The sequence below is a fragment of the Gorilla gorilla genome, chromosome 5 (assembly GCF_029281585.2).
Source record: "Gorilla gorilla gorilla isolate KB3781 chromosome 5, NHGRI_mGorGor1-v2.1_pri, whole genome shotgun sequence".
Lineage (NCBI taxonomy): Eukaryota > Metazoa > Chordata > Mammalia > Primates > Hominidae > Gorilla > Gorilla gorilla.
The window spans coordinates 56624047-56644333 of NC_073229.2; the positions used below are offsets into that span (position 1 = coordinate 56624047).

General features: G+C 38.5%; 1 protein-coding gene across 2 annotated transcripts in view; it reads left to right on the plus strand.

Moving 5' to 3' along the window:
• Positions 1-20287, plus strand: part of DNAH8 (dynein axonemal heavy chain 8) — a 394484-nt gene that overhangs the window by 210816 nt on the left and 163381 nt on the right. For both annotated transcript variants that reach the window (XM_063707575.1, XM_019030248.4), the window contains exons 36-45: positions 472-671; positions 3550-3703; positions 5137-5300; positions 6458-6560; positions 7577-7681; positions 8067-8228; positions 12377-12601; positions 15317-15489; positions 17144-17322; positions 18742-18929. In XM_063707575.1, coding sequence (XP_063563645.1) covers positions 472-671; positions 3550-3703; positions 5137-5300; positions 6458-6560; positions 7577-7681; positions 8067-8228; positions 12377-12601; positions 15317-15489; positions 17144-17322; positions 18742-18929 — 1653 coding nt within the window. The remainder of the gene's footprint in view (positions 1-471; positions 672-3549; positions 3704-5136; positions 5301-6457; positions 6561-7576; positions 7682-8066; positions 8229-12376; positions 12602-15316; positions 15490-17143; positions 17323-18741; positions 18930-20287) is intronic.

The window sequence follows — 20287 nt, forward strand, 5'->3', positions numbered from 1 at the left end:
AGAAAAAAACAACTGATGCTTAAGCAAATGAGATATTCATATTAGGACCAGAACAGGCAGAAATATAGTAATATCTATATGTTACTTGAAAGAGTTCAAAAGACTCTCATGTATATTCTCATTTGAATCTCATAGCTAACCTCTGGGACAAACAGGGCAGCTGTGATTATCCCCATTTTAGCCAAAAGCTCGAATTGAAAACATAATCTGAAAAATGATGATTTAAGTTCCATTGTTTCATGTATGTGGTACAGAAAAATAATTAGTAGTCGGCGATTAGTAAATAATTAGTAAGGCTCTAGTGTCAAGTTGCAACACAGTGATCTGAAGCCTTTTCTTGGCTGTAAAATGACTAAATGAACTGGGTGACTTACAGGTCCCTTTCAAGCTAAAAAAAAATTCTATGATTTGATGATGCACTTAATTTGTAGTTGAAAACATCATGACATATACTTTGCTTTTCCTTCAAAGGATATTTGCATATCTGCCATTAAGGAGAAGGATATCGAAGCCAAGCTGACTCAGGTGATTGAGAATTGGACCAACCAAAATCTGAGTTTTGCAGCTTTTAAGGGAAAAGGAGAGCTCCTGCTCAAAGGAACTGAATCAGGAGAAATTATCACTTTGATGGAGGATAGTTTAATGGTCTTAGGGTCTTTACTCAGCAACAGGTAATTTTATAATTTGAGAGAGAGTTTTAAATGGGATATTTAGGGTTATAAAATTCTAAGTAAAAGCTCAGTTTTAAAGCTCTTGCATTGGATAGGATTCTGCACTAAATTGCTATTATCTTGTCTGTTCCTATACAAACTGCCCGTTTTCCCTAATAATCATGGCCTCTATCTCTTCTTTAATGGTACTCATCTCCCCTTCCCTATTTTTCCTGGTGGGCCCCATCCTAATTATTCCTCCCCAGACTGGCATCTTGTCCTCTGAAGGTCTTGGCTCCCCACTGAGATGACCTCTTCATTTCATCTTTTCTCTCCTTTGTTCCTCTGATTTGACATCATTGACCTCTTGGCTAATCCTGTTCAAACATTCACCCAATGGCCCGGGAAAAGCCTGCTGGCCACCCATGAGAGCAATCTACCACTACAGCAATCTATCCATTAGGGGCTTGGCACTTACTTAGAGACTTTCATTTTTTATGGTGAAAAGAGCCTGAGACCATTATGGCCTGAATGAGGTCACCTGTTCATCACTGAACTACGAACCAGCTTGGAGGTGCCTATGATCTTGAGTGCAGCTTTAGGAAATTCCTGTAGGACTCAGATTAAATATTCTGTCAGGTCTTTGGCACTGGCAACCTCTATTCCTCTGGCCGACTGTGCAGTAGTTCTCAACTATTCTTCACCTGAACACACCTAGGAAATAGCTAATATCCCTTTTCCACGTTGGGATCACTGGTTAGTGAGTTGCATGCTGCATGACCTCTGGCTCCAGGGGCAGTCTTGTATTTGCATAATGACAAAGCTGCCAGTCCAGGGAGTTCTGGGTTGAATATATAAAGGTCAAGGTCCTCGGATGCATCCTCTGTGTTCAGGGAATCCTGGCAAAGATGACCATAGGATATTCAGTACTTCCTAGACTTCATGGGCAACTGCTGCCCTATGGTTCATTGCAAATTTTGCCCATCTGACTTCCTGGATGATGACCTCTTGATGAAGGCCTGTAGATTCACCTGGGCAGTGTCTGCAGCCAAGAAATTCAGGATTTGAAGGCTTTCTTCAATTCATACTTACTTGGACATAACCTGATTAGTAAAATACCTATTTGTGTTATTAGTAAACTCAGTGTTTACAAACTTCTAGGCCCTGCCAGAAAGAGTATAAGGATAGCTAAGAAGTCATCAAATTCTGGGAGATTCTCCTCCTAGAGAACTTTGCAGTGCCAAGTAGGTCTGGAAAGACTGTTCCAGAACTAACCACAGACTGACCTAGTAGTGAGTCATACCTGCTGGATCTCTAGGACTACTTTGATGTGACTTCAGAAGGAAGCTGTATGTCTCCTTCGGTAAGACTTGACTGTAGGTATTGCCTGGATTGTGACACTTCCCTGGTGGATCCCTGATTCCATGGGACTTCATGGGCCATGGTGGGTTTGACCACACAAAGTTGTACAATGCAGGTATCTGGCCAAAGGACAGAAACTAGCTATGCTCGATTTTATTTCAGATCTCCCTTTTCCATCTTTAGAAGTTATACACCATCAAGGATGACTCTTTTTTTTCTGTGCAGACAATTTTGGCCTATCTAGTTGCTTCATCTCCCTAAATGCCTGCCCATGCCATGTTGGTTTACATGTCTTTATTTGGAAGATGTTTTTGGCATATTGACTGCCTTTCAGCTCTCGACCAGTGGCCAGGGAAACAGTATAAACTGAGTATTGGGACAAATGCTTCTTACTGCCTGAACAACTGGATTACCTACCTCCTTAGAGCAATTTATGTACAACTCCATTTATAACTTCATGTATAACATAGGCTTTCAGGGAAGTTATGAGTTGTATTCAGGCATCAGACCGTACCCAGAAAAAACCCCATTCTACATGTGAATCACTCTGTCCTAGATCAAGAAAAGTTTGAAGATCCTAGTCAACAAGTGCCACTCACCAGCAAATGTCTTTGCACCACATTGAAACTGCTTGCCCTTGCTACACACTGCAGTCGGCTTCTTGCTCTAACTGTAGGTAGTTGGGGTTTTTACCCAGTAGCCTCCCATTGCTTCCTCCATGGCATCCATTCTATTTCTTGTCTTCCTTTGTTGTGCTCAGCTTTCTGGACCCCTTGTATTCTCATAAACACTTCAGCAAGCCCTGATGATCAGAAAACAGGAGCCATGCTATATGGGGGTAGCAACCCTGGGTCTCTAGCTCTGCAGAATCTAGTTGTAGTACCTGGTGTAATTCTCTCTCTGTGGGTGGGAAGAGCACACCTGTAAGTGAACATCAGACCTCAAGCTTGACTCTGGCTTTGCGGTCATCTTCTCCAGGTCAACCTGGTGATGCCTAACCCTCTCCTGATCTTTAGGGATCTGATTTGTCCTGTCCCTTTAGAGATAGTCTGTCTCTTGCTGGATGAAACCTTCAAGACCATTCATAAAAGGAAAATCCCTGGATAGTGTTCTCTTTCCCTAGATTCAATAGTTCCACAGGCCAGTAACAGTGTCTCACATGTTACTCTCACAAGCAGACCCCACTTGGATTTGGTTCACAGACGTTTTGGAAAACCATCTTATTCCTTGCTTGGCATTTACTCCCAGAAGCAACCAGCACAGTTCCTTTGCTGGACCTATGCACCATAAAACTAGGCCCATTCTCCTATTCTATGACTGACACATGGGAACAATAAGTAAAATCACTACAGTTATATGAGTTTTATTCATGAAAAGCAACAATTTTTATTAGCTGTATGATATCTATTAGGAACTGCCCTTTAAGGACAAAACATTCATTCCCAAAGTAATATTTCTTCTGGAATTTACTTCGGTAAGGCCATACTATTTTCTGAATCTTCTTTGAAATGTGATCTTTTCCGTTCTTACCTTTTAGATACAATGCTCCATTTAAAAAAAATATCCAGAATTGGGTGTATAAATTGTCCACTTCCTCAGATATAATTGAAGAGTGGCTCGTAGTACAGAACCTTTGGGTTTATCTTGAAGCCGTCTTTGTAGGTGGAGATATTGCCAAACAGCTGCCTCAGGTAAATATGGCTTTTGTAATTACTGATAAAATAATTTGGTGTATGTTGTCTATATGTCTCTGTAAAAGTCTTCACAAAGACATATGGTCAAGGCTTGACTATGATGGGGTTTGGCAAACTATGGCCCACTTGCCTGTTTTTGTAAATAAAGTTTTATTGGAACACAACCACATCCATTCTTTATATATTGTCTGTGGCTGCTGTAGCACCACAACAGCAGAGTTGAGTAGTTATAACTGAGATTATATGGCCCAAAAAGTCTAAAATCTTTACTATCTGGCCCTTCACAGAAAAAGTTTTTTAGAAAGTGCTGACCTCTGATTAGCAGAAAGAAGAAACTCACATAGTTTTAAACAGTGAATAATCTCGAGGTTGTTTGAGGATGTGAGGTACATTCAAATGCAGTACTATTATAGTAGTTCATGTCTTCTAAGAGTTAACCTCATAATATTCCTCTGATAATAGTATTAAAATTAATCTATACTCTGTAAGCACAGATCAACTTTAGTTAATTATTACTAAGTCTACTACTAGCAGATCAGAACATACTGTGGAGCAAGAAAACAGCCTTGGGAGGCTGTAACAAAACCTTTAAAACAGCTCTATCGGGGCCTTTTAAATAAATGCCAATAACTATAATAACTGATAGGTTTAGTCGATGAAGGTAACTTTGCTATTAGAAATATAAGCCTGCTCTTCCTAAACTTCTGTATTTACAAGCAGGATCTATATAGGTTAAAAATCAAGGATAAAAGAGGTTTTTTTTTGAAAATGGCCGATTTCCTTTGTACTAATAGCACATTTTTAAAACATTAAACTGAAATATATCATTTTTGTTTTTTAATCAGAAGTCTGTATTTTTAAAAGAGGAAAGATTATGCCAATTGCTAGAGGCATTTTTGCAACTGAGTACAAAGCTTAATGTCATTCATAGTAAATAGAAAATTTTCACTTGCGAAAATGTAAATGAAACTTTGTTTTGTGGCTTTACTGTCTTTTTTCTTTTTTTCCCCGCCCTGGGGTACTATTGAGCTGTAATTATTCCAAGGATCCTGAGATCAAATTATTTTCATGCTTCTTCAGTTTGCTCCTCAAACCAAAACACCTGGGGTGCTGAAACACTAGATTGGAACTTTAAGTTGATAGCTCTGCAAATTAATCATGTGGTACTTTGAAAAACATGTTAAATGCAATGAAACAAATAAGCAATAAGCCTCATTGTGATAAAGAAGCATTTTAATATGCAGTTTTATAACTTTGGGTTTGTGTCGCTCAGAATTAATTCAAATGAAAAAATAATTGTCTGTTTAAATTATGCAGCCTGAGACTAATAGAGGCTGGTTTGAAGAACTATAGAAAATTCCAAGGTGAAGACTTTGCTTTTTTTCAATTATCCAAATGCTAATCTTTACTGGCTATGGATGCGTTTTCAGGAAGCAAAACGTTTTCAGAATATTGACAAGTCGTGGATAAAAATAATGCAGCGAGCTCATGAGAATCCCAATGTGATTAATTGCTGTGTTGGAGATGAAACCATGGGACAACTTTTACCTCATTTACATGAGCAGTTGGAAGTATGTCAGAAGTCACTCACAGGGTAAGAGTTTAATTTTTAAATCACATATCATTTTGTATGTGACAGTGTTTTATCCCAAACTTACTAGTATTGACTACATTTCTGGTTTGGTAGTGATGGTTAAAGTGGGGCTAGGAACTTAAAATTTCACATAGATTGAACTTTTCTGTGAGGAAGGCACCTTTGACTTGGGGGTGGTTAAGGCATTGTATTAGTTTCGTCAGGCCGCTATAACAAATTTCCACAGACAGTTGGCTTAAAGCAACAGAAATTCATTCTCACAGTTGTGGAGACAAGAAGTCTGAAATCAAGGTGTTGGCTCCCTCTGAAGGCTCTAAGAGAGGATCCTCCCTTGCCTCTTTTGGCTCCTGGTGGCTCTAGGAGTTTCTTGGTTCATGCCTTCATAACTCCAATCTCTGTCTCTGTCTTCACTTGGCCTTCTTCTCCTCTTCCTGTGTGTCTCTTATGACGACATTTGTCACTGGATTCAGGGCTCTTCAAAATCCTTAACTTCACTCCCTCTGCAAAAGCCCTTTTTCCAAATAAGGTCACGCTTCAGGATTTCAGGGAATAGGACCTGGACATGTCTTTTTGAGGGCTAACATTCAAGCCACTGCAGGCGTAGAATAGAAATGTGCACTAAGAGAACAATTCACCGAACTCAAAGATCATTTTTATTTTATTTTCTTTTTACTGTCACAAGAGGATGGTGTCAGGATAATTTTTTTAAGGCAGTTCATTTTCAATCTCTATTTGAAATAGGGTGATAATACATCCTGGTTTGTCCAAGTTTATGCATCTGTCCTGGCTTAATGGTTAGTTGTCCTCTCTTTCACTCTCAAAATGTGTTGGTTTGGAGATACGGTTTGTGCTCCCCCTGGGTTTAAGCCATGAGCTTTCCAGCAGTCTCACAAAGGTCATAGGAGGGCATCTGATGAGAAAGGAGAGGACAGCAGATGATGGGGCAGCCTTGCTCTGAATCTCTTGTTTTCCCAAGTGTCATCCATGGTGGAGCATGGACTTTGGTTTTCACCAAACATTGCAGGGGTAGGTGATAAATGACTTTAGGTGTTTGCTATTATCTTAGCAAAGATGTTAGTGATTATGTCTTGACTAAAAAAATAATAATTTAGGGGGAAAAAAACCACTTGGTAACATACTGTTGACTTTATTTGAAGGTATTTGGAGAAGAAACGATTACTGTTTCCAAGATTCTTCTTTGTATCTGATCCAGTTCTCCTGGAAATTCTTGGACAAGCCAGTGATTCCCACACCATACAGGTATAATCTAAGAATCTGTGATCTAACTTGCTTTTCCCACGACATACACAATAAAGAATAAAAGTGAAGTTAAAATCTTAAAAATGCAGGCAGGAAAGAAGAGTATTACAAATTACATTGATCATAAAATTTCATATTTTCTGTGTATTTGGAGCCTGTCATCCTGATGCAGTCCAGCAGTGTTGAGTGACTATGCACTGACTATGCCATTCCTAGCTGTGTGATCTTGGCAGGCTTCCTAATTTCCCCATGCCTCAATTCCATATCTGTAAAATCAGGATATTAATGGTTCTCACCTCACAGGACTGTCATGAGGATTATATGAGATCATGCATAGCAAAGTCTCTAGCACACAGTATGTGTTTATTAAATCGAATTTATCATTATGAGTATTTTATTCTAAATATTCTTTGACCAAATAGGGATTATATTTTGGATTTGTCCTTTTTTCCTTCCTCAATACTTCTCAAATGCTTTTAGCCATTTCCCAGAGCAATACTTTGGAAGAGGAAAAGAAAAACCGTAGCGAACTGAGAGTGGGAGGCACAGAAGTTCCCATCCCAGGGCCAGTTCTGGTCTGGGGATCTGGGAAACGGCTAATGTTGTTTCCTTTTTGGTTTCCAGGGACTTGTAACAGTGAGAAAAGAGAATAGAAAGGCTCTGTGAAAGGTGGAGGTAGAGCTAGGAGACAGGGCAGGACTGAGCTGTATCTGTCAGGGGAGGAGGGGGGAGGCGGTATGGTCCAGTCCCCGTCTGGTGGAAGGTGACAGTCCTTAGTCTAATCTGCATAGCATGGGAGGGGGCCATTTGCAGGACTTGGAGAAAACATTCCGTAGGGCTTGATTTTAAGAAGTAGACCTCCAAGCCAGTTAAGGGTCAAAGCAGAGTCTCTATTTTTTGAGACAATAAAGTAAATACTTAACCTTTTAAAAAGATACAAAATATTAAGGCTTTTAAAAACATCTCAGCGGCTTTTGTGTCCAGCCTCATGTGTGACGTTTTCCTCTGTCTTACAGCCGCATCTCCCTGCAGTATCTGACAACATCAATGAGGTGACATTTCATGCAAAAGACTATGATCGCATCATGGCTGTCATATCAAGAGAAGGAGAAAAAATTGTTGTAATTTACCTTGCTTTAAATTTTGTTATTAGAATTTCTTTAAAAACTTAGGTTGAGGAGAATACAGTTCTCTTACAGAAAAAAACAGGAGGAGAGGGAGTTCTCATTCTATAGCCCTGGGCTTTGTTAAAAACTAGTTTAGATAAATCCTTTAACTTCTCTGAGACTCATTCTGTAATTTATAAAGTGAAAGTTTTGGACTAGGTGATCCATGTAGTTCCTTCCAGCTATAGTATTAGATGATTTTACCCATATTTAAAATATTTTGTATAAAATATGAAACTGTGCTTGGCATAGGGCACTATGATTTATTAAGTGTGCATGGAACATCTGTAAAAATGCCAAATTATTATCAATTTATAATATCCTTGTAATTTTGTTTTAGTTGGATAATTCTGTTATGGCCAAAGGTCCTGTGGAGATTTGGCTACTGGATTTGTTAAAAATGCAGATGTCATCATTACATAATATAATTAGATCCGCGTTCTATCAAATCAGTGATTCAGGATTTCAACTCTTACCATTCCTCAGCCACTTTCCAGCACAGGTGAGAATACACAATGCTTAAGTAATGGTGAAAAGAAATGGAAATAAAGGGGAAGGATGCTTAGCAGGTGGTTGGCCTGATGGTGTGAGGCAATTGTAGCTTTGAATTAGGTTAGAGTGGCCTACTTGCACTCATTTTAGCCTCAGCTCTCAACCACCTGCTTGTCAACCTGCACCATTCTAGACCAACCCATCCCATGTCCCAGAGGAGGATATGCCACTATTTTCCCATCATGAAGGATACATACATTGAGTCTAATAGATACGTATGTAAGCGTGTGTATGTATGTGTGTGTGTGTGTATTAGTATACAGAAACTCCTCGACTTATGATGGGGTTATCTCCCAACAAACTCATCGTAGTTGAAAATATCATTAACCAAAAATGCATTTAATACATCTAACCTACCAATCATAAGCTTAGTCTAGTATGTCTTAAAGATGCTCAGAACACTTACGTTAGCCTACAGTTAGGCAAAATCTTCTAACACCAAGCCTATTTTATAATAAAGTGTTGATTGTCTCATATAATTTATTGACTACTGCACTGAAAGTGAAAAACAGAATGGTTGTATGGGTACTCAAAGTACAGTTTCTACTAAATGCATATTGCTTTTGCACTGTCGTAAAGTAAAAAAATTAAGTTGTACCATTGAAAGTTGGGGACCATCTGTGTGTGTAAGTGCACGTGTATGTGTGTGTGTGTATATATATATGTATATATATACACCAATTCATAGATATGATATGGATATAGATATGGATATATGTAAAGGGAATGAGCATACCTTTTCTTGAAATGAAATCCATCTTGTCTTTAATTTTCCCTTCAAGCAATTAAAAATGGACATAAATTGTTGAGAGGCTTTTTCATGCAACTAATGTTTAGAAAGTGAAGACCTCAAAGAGGCCAAGGTTGGAGCAGATACCAATGGTTTCATTACACTTTCATTCAAGAGAAATGAAAAGTGATGATTTGTGATCTGGCCAGAGAGAGCATGGGATAAAAGGCAAGAGATATCCAAGGAAAATGTAGGCAGTTTTTGCCCAAATGGTATTTCTTCTCCAACTACTCCTCCCAACTGAGCTCCAAATCCTGAATTAGTGCACACAAACTGAAGACAGCTGAAATGATGTATCATTTATTCAAACCACAGAAGGACAGATATAGAATCAACCATTATTGGAGAGAATAATATTGTGATTTTTATATTATATAATACCTTGGGAAACTTTAGTATTCTTATTAGCATTACTACCTTTGTGATAAAGCTTATAAAATACTTTGTTAAATTGAGAAAAGAGTTCCTGAAACTAAATCCACGTATTTTCTTTCTCCAGACCCTGTGTATCCTGAAGGAGAGGCTTGGCCTAAATTAGGCTGAGGATTTAGCATTAAGTAGAGAGTTGAGAGCAAGTTCAGAACAGTGGTGAAGTTGAACAGGATGTAGTAGGAAAGATGACTAGTTTTCAGGATTTTCTCTAGTGTATGTGTGTGTATATATATATAAACATATATACACATATGTATAAAATACTTTGTATTTCATATATACATATATACATAAATACAAAGTATTTTATACAATGTATATAATACATCATATTTTACAAAGTATTTTATACAATGTATATAATACAATATATATAATACAAAATATATACATATATACATATATGTGTATATATGAATATATTCATATATGTGTATATATACATGTATACATATATATTAAATTTTTTAAGGCATTTTTTCAAATGACTGAAATCTCTATCAAATTAATTTAACATTTTTATCTGAAATTGTTTAAAATTCCACTTCTGCTTTCTTTTAAAACATGTTATAATTGTTTGAATGCCATGGATCCTTGCTGCAAAATTTTGGAAAATGCAAAAAATATAAAAGTGGAATACATAGGTGATGGGTTGATAGGTGCAGCAAACCACCATGGCACACGTTTACCTATGTAAGAAACCTGCACGTTCTGCACGTGTATCCCGAAACTTAAATAAAATAAAAATAAAATAAAAGTGGAAATAAGAATTTCCCATATTTCTACCACCTGGAAATTATGACTATTAATATTTTAGTGTATTCCCTTCCAATACGTTATTTATGTATTTATTGCTGTTTTCTCCTTTGTTCTTTTTTTAAATTGACATATAACAATTGTACATATTTATGGGGTGCATAGTGATGTTTTGATGCGTATGATATGTCTTGTGATCAGATGAGAGTAATTAGCATATCCATCATCTCAAACATTTATCATTTCTTTGTGTTGGGAACATTCAATATCCTCCTTCTCGCTATTTGAAACTATAGATTATTCTTAACTATAGTTATCCTACAGTGGTATAGAACAAGGGTCCCCATCCACCCCTACCCGGCCCGGCCACAAACCGGTACCGGTTCATGGGCTATTAGAAACTGGGTCGCACAGCAGGAGGTAAGCAGCGGGCAAGTGAGCATGGCTGCCTGTGCTCCACCTCCTGTCAGATCAGCGGCGGCATGAGATTCTCATAGGAGGGCGAACCCTATTGTGAACTGAACTGTGCCTTTGAGGGATCGAGGTTGTGCGCTGCTTATGTGAATCTAAAGCATCCTGCGACCCCCGTCCATGGAAAAATTGTCTTCCATGAAACCAGTGCCTGGTGCCAGAAAGGCTGGGGACCACTGGTATAGATCACTAACACTTAGTCCTCCTACCTGGCTATAATTTTGTGTCCTTTAGCAAATCCATCCCTATCCTCTTCTCCTTACCCTTCCCAGCCTCTAGTATCCTCCATTCTGCTTTCACTTCTCTGAGGTCAGCTTTATTTTAGTTTCCATGTGTGTGTGAGAACATGTGGTGCCTTCTCATATTGTTTAATGTGCTTATTATAGGCATCGAGTAATATTGATGAGAATGAGCATTCTTGTTTTGCTGTTTTGTTTTTTAATGAGACATCCTCTGGTTTTCACCACTAAGTCGCATGCCTTTTTAGACTGAGTATAAAAACATAATTTTAAGCTGTTCTTGGTGACTCAAGATAACGATTGTAAAGACTTGCCTTTGGATAGACATCATTATGCAGTGGGTTTTGGGGTCTGCTGGTCTATTTGTCTTTAAGTCAGGCAGCCTTACACTGCTATGCTTTTGTAGTTTTTCTCTTTGTCTTTCCCTCCTTGGACCATCATCTGCTGCTGACCAGAATCTGCTTGCTCTTGGGGGGCTTTCTGACACTGCTTATTTTCTCCAGATCCCATTGCTCACTTCAGCCAGGTGCCTTCATTTATCTTTAGCTGCAGCCCCCAGGATTGGCCACTGCTCTAGCAGGAAAAGTATCAAAGTCCCTGATAAGGCAGGGACAGAAAGAGGGTTTTATTCTTTCTTTTCTCACTGTTGAGCCCATGCCAAGCAGTATCCACATACTGCCTGCCCTGCTTTCAGTCCTCTCTTTTGGTCCAAATGATGTTGGATCTGTCATTCGACTCTGGATGAATGAGAGCTCCTGAAGGGACAACCATTTCAGTGAAGGGGTGAGGGTGGGGCATGCTCAGACCACTTTTATTACCTTTTCTGGGGCAGAAATTGTAGGTTAAGGTGACATCCTCTCACAGTTTCTTTATGCCTTCATCAGGATACAAAGAATACAAGCTTCTCCCCTTCTCATTTTCTGTCTCCCTCTCTCTTCTGTAGATAAGTATAGAGACAGAAAAGTAGACGTAGATAAAAACGTGGATATCAGAGAGAGGGAGCAATCAAGAAAGGAGATAGGCAGTGTATTGTTTTTAGAAGAGCAGAGAGACCTTTGGGAAGCCCTGTTCAAGAACAAGCAGATAATAAAGACTTCCTTTGCTTTTCTTGAGAAAGAAAAATCGTTGCATGGAAGTATCCAATAGTCTCAGGTCCTCTGTAGAAAAATTTCCTAACCATCTTCTATAACACACATATAGTTCAACAAATGGTAGCCAGTATTTTAATAATCATTAATCTATCTACTTTGAAATAATTAAATATTAACGGTTAAAACTTTAACTGTTTCCCTCCTTTGGGAGTGAAGAAATGCAAGTCAATATCATTTTTAGTTTAAAATGTGAATAAGTGAATTGCAGATGTGCTTTAAATATTTGGCAAATTTTAATATTTTTCTGCTGGATCTGTAGGTTGGACTTCTGGGAATTCAGATGTTGTGGACACACGATTCAGAAGAGGCTTTACGTAATGCAAAAGATGACAGGAAAATCATGCAAGTGACCAATCAGAAATTTTTGGATATTCTAAATACTCTCATTAGTCAGACAACACATGATCTAAGCAAGTTTGATAGAGTGAAGTTCGAGACTCTAATTACCATCCATGTGCATCAGAGAGATATTTTTGATGACTTGGTAAGGTATCTTTTTTTTTAAATTTAGTGTACTAACTAATAATGAACAGCTAAGAATTGTATATGTTGCCTAACTTACATGAACTTTCCATTTACTTGGTCCTTTTTCATAACTGTCCATCAATATCATGTCCACAGTATTGTATTTCTGTATTGGATGGCTTAAACTACCATATTATATATTCATTTGGCACTCTGAAAGTTTGGAACCAACTGATGTGATATGAGCCAGCTAATTGTTCCATTAAACCAAATAACCAGGAACATGATATAATTTAGGTCATAAGCTATGCTGGGTCGATTGGAAAAGGAGCACAGATGGAACGGAATCAGGCTTCAGAGCACTCTCACGGCTGTTCGTCCAGTTGATGGTGATCATGGGCTTGATTTAGGCAAAGTTCTGTAGGGTGGGACTAAGAAGGATAAGTGTTTGAATTCCTTTAGAAATGGGACTCTAACCAGTGGCCTTGACCAAGGCCAACTTCTCCTAAAGCAAGGATTTTTCTATTACAGGTGGTTTTGAAATGCCGCTATTTGATAATCTTTACCTCCCATTTAACTCCTATTGCTTTAGTCTACTTGATTTGATACATTTTAAAGGTATCTCTTTCCTTCATCAGAGACACATAATTCATGCAGGTTGGGTCCTGTTTTAGAGAATGTGATCACAGACTGCCTGTTTCGAAGTTTTACCAAAAGTTCTGATCAGATAATTTATATTTATTGAAGATTATTTGAAGGACATCCAGTCAGTCCGTCCATCCCCCTGCAACCCAGATCCTTGCTTCTCAAAGTATTACATGCTGACCAGTGCTTTGGTATCACCTGGAAGTTGGTGAAAAGAGCAGAATCTCCAGCCTCCCTCCTCCCATCCAAGACCTACTGAATCAGAATCTGCATTTTATCAAGATTCTTAGGAGATTCATATGCATATTGAAGTTTGAGGAAAAACTGCTCTAGGATATATCTCTGGATTAAGCTACTATCAGAAGGCTGCACACTTATATTGTTTTGGCCTTCCACGGACTAGCTTTTACTAATTGCAGTTACCATTATACTTTGACTTTAATTGATGTCCACCTCAAGAAGCACTAGTATGGAGTTCATTATTGTATCTGCTGTCAGCGTACGTTTGAGGATGTTGTCTATACGTCTCTCACTGGCTCCTAAAACTGAAGTCCTGTGAAAGAAATTTCTTTTAAAATTAAGTGCTGAGCAAACTTTACTTTACATCCAGAGGGATTAAAAAAAATAAACCTGTACATAAGGAAAACTATGAAACCATTTTCTTTTATCTTAATCACCATTGAACTGTTTGCATCCCAACTAAATTAGATCTCATGGCCAACACATATGCATTTTATTTTTCCATGTACAATTATTAGAACAACCTGATATACAGCAAGAACTCAATAAATATATTAACTATTCTTCTTTTCTTCTCCACCTCCTCCTCACCATCTTAACAGATGGTTGAAAGTAGCTGGCTGAGAACATCCCCATGGCCTTGAGTCCTGTGTTACAGAGCATTCCCTGTGGGTGGGGCCAGACTGTGTTACCTGTAAGTAACTCAAGATGATGAATACAAACTGTGCTTTAGGTGGGAAGCCAGTCCTTAACTAGAGGAGGAAGCAAGATCATAACCAACAACAAACAACAATAACAAAAAGCAGGACTGTAAATAGCAAGGAATATGGAGGCCTGGTCAGATGGAGATCTGAACATTGTATAGTAGCCACGAGTCCCTTTTTTAGTGTCAATTGAATGACCTGGAAGTGGGCCTACTGGATTTAAGAGCAGTGAAGGGGACCACTTGCCACTTCCTGTGTTGATTCCTCTGAATGGGCAGGACTGGTGTTTCACTAGTTTCACTGGAAAGTCACGAAGCTCCTCAGAATGTGGTTATGATGGAATGGAATTCGTAAGTTTGCTTACCTGGTTTCTGTCTCTTTGAACGGACCAGGTACTAGAGCTTGCATCCATGGCTATGAGAGCCCAGTACCTCTTGCCTCACTTGTATATGCTGATGACTAGGCAGATTGAGTGGCTTGGCTATAGTGCTGGTGCAGGGAGACATGGGCATATATAACCATGTGTTTCCCTGCTTAATCCCTTTAGTGGCTTCCGACTGCTATGAAGACAATTCCTAAACCCCTTCCCATGGCCCTGTGAACCCTCAACTCTCATGCTTTCTCTAGATCCCGGGATGCTCCCAGCTGTACTGACCTTTTTTCAATTCCTTGAAGATGCCAATCAGATCTTCTGGGCATTTGCCTATAGCACTTACTCTTCCCACACCCTCATGATCCCTTTTGTTCCCTGCTCCCGGTGGCCCTGGCTAATTCCTACTATTTATCTGGGTTTTAGTTGAGATGTTTTCTTCCTCTGAGTGCCCCTCTCAGATATCCTGGAGTAGTTAGGTCCTCCTGCTCCATATATTCATGAGCCCTGAATTTCGGTGGTGGTGCCCTTTGTACTTTATTGCAATGATTTGTTTCACTGTTTGCCTTTTGCCTTTTTCTGTAAGCTCTGGAAGCCTGGAACCATCTCTGTCTTTGTTTGCCTAGCACAGTGTCAAGCATAGGAAGAAACTCAATAAATGTTTGTTAATAAGAATCAGTTCATCAAAGAGTGAATTTTAAAAACTGCCCACATGCTTATGTTTTATGCTATTGCAATTCAGTATATAACTTTTTTTGTATTTTATGTTTTTAAGGTAAAAATGCATATCAAATCACCTACTGACTTTGAATGGCTAAAACAGAGTAGATTTTATTTTAAGGAAGATTTGGATCAAACTGTGGTGTCTATTACAGATGTTGATTTTATTTACCAAAATGAATTTCTGGGATGTACTGATCGCCTTGTTATCACTCCACTAACAGATAGGTAGGAAACCCAGTTTTCGTTTTTTATTTTGTAATTTTAAAATGTGCTTAACATTATTTATAGTTGAATTTGAAATATTAACAAAAGCAGATTTCTGTCATGCTGGGTAGATGCTAGCTCATTAAAGTCAGCCTAACAATGAAATAACCACTTAAATATGCATGTGCATTGAATTTTTATGAAGTAGAAAAAGATAAAAGAATAAAAGCAAGCTTGAATGTTGACTGTGAGTAATTTAATGGTGAATTTTAGATTGCAAGATGGAAAAATATTCCTAGAATCCCAAAAGAAGTTAAAATTGCAAAGAAGGAAGGTACCTTGGAGATCATGTGATTTAGTCTTTGTATTTTCAGATGTGGAAATTGGCACCTAAAGTACATTTTCATGGCCAATATGAATAATTAGTCAATGGCAGATCCCGTCACAATTCTTTCCATTATATGACACTAGGCAATTACTAGGTCTTTTTTAATCCCATGACACCCAGTTAAGTATGCTGTGCATAGAAAACATTCAATAAATGTTGTTAGAATTGACTTAAATTGCGTTATTTAATATTAAGTGCTGCTGTTACTTTAAGTAGGGCTGCCTCCAGGTGAAATTATATCAAATCACATCTTCAGCCTCCTTTTGATTTATTGAACCTATCCCTTTTATATGCCCAGTGCCATAGCAACATAAATTTGTCAGTGTTTTCTCTTCTATTGGTGTTTACATATTAAGCATCATGTCTCATGAAGCTTTACTAAGATCTTTACCAAGTTTTACTTAGATCCAAAACAAATACAACAGAAGCTGGATCATGGATACAAAGAGATTTATTATATTAGTATTCTTTGCACTTTTCTAAATGAGTGAATTATTTCATAGTGAAACTATTTATTTACAGTGGTGTGCTGGAGCTGACTTGCATCAGCCTGTGGTGCTTACCTGGTTTCTTTTTTTGTTTTGAGACAGAGTCTTGCTCTGTCGCCCAGGCTGGAGTGCAGTGGCGCAATCTTGGCTCACTGCAACCTCCGCCTCTACCTCACAAGTAGCTGGGACTACAGGCGCATGCCACCACGCCTGGCTAATTTTTGTGTTTTTTAAATAGAGACAGGGTTTCACCATATTGGCCAGGCTGGTCTTGAACTCCTGACCTCATGATCCGCCTGCCTCAGCTTCCCAAAGTGCTGGGATTACAGGCGTGAGCCACCATGCCCGGCCTTACCTGGTTTCTGTCTATGTGCATTTTGCCCCGACTTTGTGATATCACATTGGTAGCTTGCCATTGACCACAGTGGAAGAATTTATACAATAGAAATTGGCAAACATGAAAACCAGGTTGTTGTTTTTTTTTTCTGGAGAGCCAGTTGTTAAACATTTGCCAGCACAATACTGCTCATTTGGTTCTCCTGACTGTAATGGGAGGAAATCCTGAAGGTTTTAAGTCAGGGTTGAGGAGTTTTGAAATTAGTCTGAAGAAATCTTTGGACTCACTGTAGTACTTTTAATGAATATCAAGTACCCTAACCTTGTTTGTTCACTTCTTTTATGTGGGCTACTCAGACTCTAAAATAAATAGGCCCATTCCAATCACATTGGATTTTTGCTTGCGCCATCCTGTAACGTGTCATCCCATACTCACAATGCTTTATTGGATGAACATTTGCAGATGCTATATCACGTTAGCTCAGGCCTTGGGCATGAACATGGGAGGCGCTCCCGCAGGACCTGCTGGCACTGGCAAAACAGAAACCACAAAAGACATGGGAAGGTGTTTGGGAAAATATGTGGTCGTGTTCAATTGCTCAGATCAAATGGATTTCAGAGGCCTAGGAAGGATTTTCAAAGGCAAGTGTCAAATAATGTAGATTATTTTAGGTGAATTTATTTTTATGGCCTTTTAATGTTATTTTCTGATATAAATCCAAAGTGATGTGATCTCATATAATCTACATTAGTATGGGTTGATCCGTATGATATTGCCATTTTTCTAGGTCAAAAATGGCTGGATATCAACAGTTTCGTATGGTTCAATACTACTGCTAGTGTTATAGTCTATGTATGGAATGTGTGTTAGATTACGAAAATGGAATCAATGTATAATTGCCTGAAATAATAGTAGAGAGGATCAAAATAGCAAACGGGGGACACATGTGGCTTCCCTCCCACAGAAATGAAAGAATTTTAGAAAGCATAGCAACACTGGAAAATAAGAAGGGAGTGGCCATCAGCAGATGGAAAATTTTGAGAAAATCCTGAAAGGTAGGTAGAACATGTTTTCAGATGGACAGAGAAAAAAATATTTGAAGACACATCAGCCTCAGAGCTCAGTACTTGGCGATCTTCTCTTTTCTATCTACATGCATTCTCTTGGTGATCTTATGTAGGTCTAAACTTTAAATGCCATCTGTATGATGACTCCAGAATTATATCTCTAGCTCGGACTTCTTGAAACTCTAGATTCATTACATACAACTGTTGATTTAGCATGTCCACTTAAATGTCTAGCAGGTCCAGATTCACTATGTTTAAAACCAAACTCCCGGCCGGGCACGGCTCACGCTTGTAATCCCAACACTTTGGGAGGCCGAGGCAGGCGGATCATGAGGTCGGGAGTTCAAGACCATCCTGGCCAACATGGTGAAACCCCGTCTCTACTAAAAATACAAAAATTAGCTGGGCATGGTGGTGCGTGCCTGTAGTCCCAGCTACTCAGGAGGCTGAGCTAGGAGAATTGCTTGAACCCAGGAGGCGGAGGTTGCAGTGAGCCGAGATCTTGCCACTGCACTCCAGCCTGGGCTACAGAGCAAGACTCCACCAAAAGAAACAAAACAAAACAACAAAAACAAAAACAAAAAACCCCAAAACTCCTGATCTCTAGGTGCTCAGACACAACAACAACAACAACAACAACAACAAACAAAACAACCATCCCCAAACAACTTCGACCTATCCTTTACTCCGCTCTTTCTCTTATACTCAGATCCAATCTGTCAGCAAACACTGTTGGTTCTACTTTCAAAATACCCCCAAAATTTGTACTTTCATCTTAGCAGTGTACTATTTCCATTGTTTTGATGAAAATATACAAATAATTAAACCTGTCTTTATCACTGGAATTAAATATGTATTTATCAACAGCCAGATATGAAACTTTACATAATCCCGTTTCAATGTATAATGGTTTGGGAGCACTGGAGAAATGATTGTTATCAAGAACGTATATTATAGAGTAAAACTTTACAAATTAACTGTTTTTCATGCCAGGTCTTGCACAGTCAGGTTCCTGGGGCTGTTTTGATGAGTTTAACAGAATTGAATTGCCTGTATTATCAGTGGCAGCACAACAAATTTATATTGTTTTGACAGCAAGAAAAGAAAGAAAGAAACAGTTCATTTTTTCTGACGGTGATTGTGTTGATTTAAATCCAGAATTTGGAATCTTCTTAACGATGGTGAGAAAAAAAGGCTTTAAATGCAATTTAATTAGTTTAATTGTTACAGACATAAATAAAACAAAGCATGTGTTAGTGGGTAGATGACCAACTATCCAGGAGTCATGAGCCGTTCTCTCTTACCATATGATTTTTTATGTCATTATAACCCAGACAGAAGATAAAATAGTAATTTTTTTCGATTAAAAAATTCAGATCCAGACCTACAGAGGTAATATGCTAATGATAATAATAGATACTGTTTATTGACCACATAGTATAATATGTGTAAGGTGCAGGCTAAATGTTCTATGTGCTATATCAGATGGCATAACTCATGTGGTTCTGCAGTAACAAACAATCCCTAAATCTTAATTGCTTAAAGCCACAAGGTTTATCTCTCTGTCATGCCACGTGTCCACTGTGGGTTGACTAGGGTAGAGGTAGGAGGCCAGGGCTGCTTTGTATGTCTTTACTCTAGTACTCGACCTGACGAGGTACCTACTATCTCAATCATTGCTCTTTGCTGTAGCAAAGGAAAAAGAGAACATGAAGAATTGTGCTCTGACTCTTAGAGTTTCTTTCCAGAAGTGACACAAGTCCTAAGTCATTGGCTAAAGCAAGTTTCACGACCTAACTTCAGGGGGTGGTGGCGTGGGGGAAAACGTGCCATCCTATCATGTAACTAGAAACAGGAAGGACCTGAAATATTCTCTCACGTGTACACTGTATCTTATAGCTATGATAGCCCTCTGAAGTGGGTATTATATAGCTGACTTACCTGAGGCTCAGCGAGACTTAAAAACTTCCTAGGTCATCCAGCCAGTAAGAGAAAGAAGAAGTTGTTGTCTCTCTAACATAAAAATGTGACTGCTTAACCTCCACACTTGGTTTTTCTTTGACACCGAATAAAAGGAAATAAAAATAAAATTTCTGCAATAATTTAACAAGGTCCTATACGAAAGAATTGTAACAAATTCAGTTACCATGTGATTAAGGGTGAGCTTTGAGATTCAGTGTTGCAAAGATAGGAAACCAAAGGCATGAATAAAGGGGAGTTTTTATGCTTTTATGTATCACCAGTTTTAAAGTTTTTATGTGTTTTCCATAAAGTTAAATCTCGAAGTTGCAAGATAACACAAAGCACTCTGAGTTTTTAAATGTCCCCATGGATAAAGATGATAAATTATAGGAAGCAAAATCAGAAATGTTTCTGATACACTTTATTGTAAGCAAACATCCAGTAAAGCAGTTAGGGGGAAATAAGAATAATCTGAAGTATTGATTATAAGTCAGGAAGTGGGATGAAGAAATGTACTCAGTGTAAAACTGTGGTCTAGAATTTTACAAAAAGCTTAACATGCTCCCTGGATTAAGAA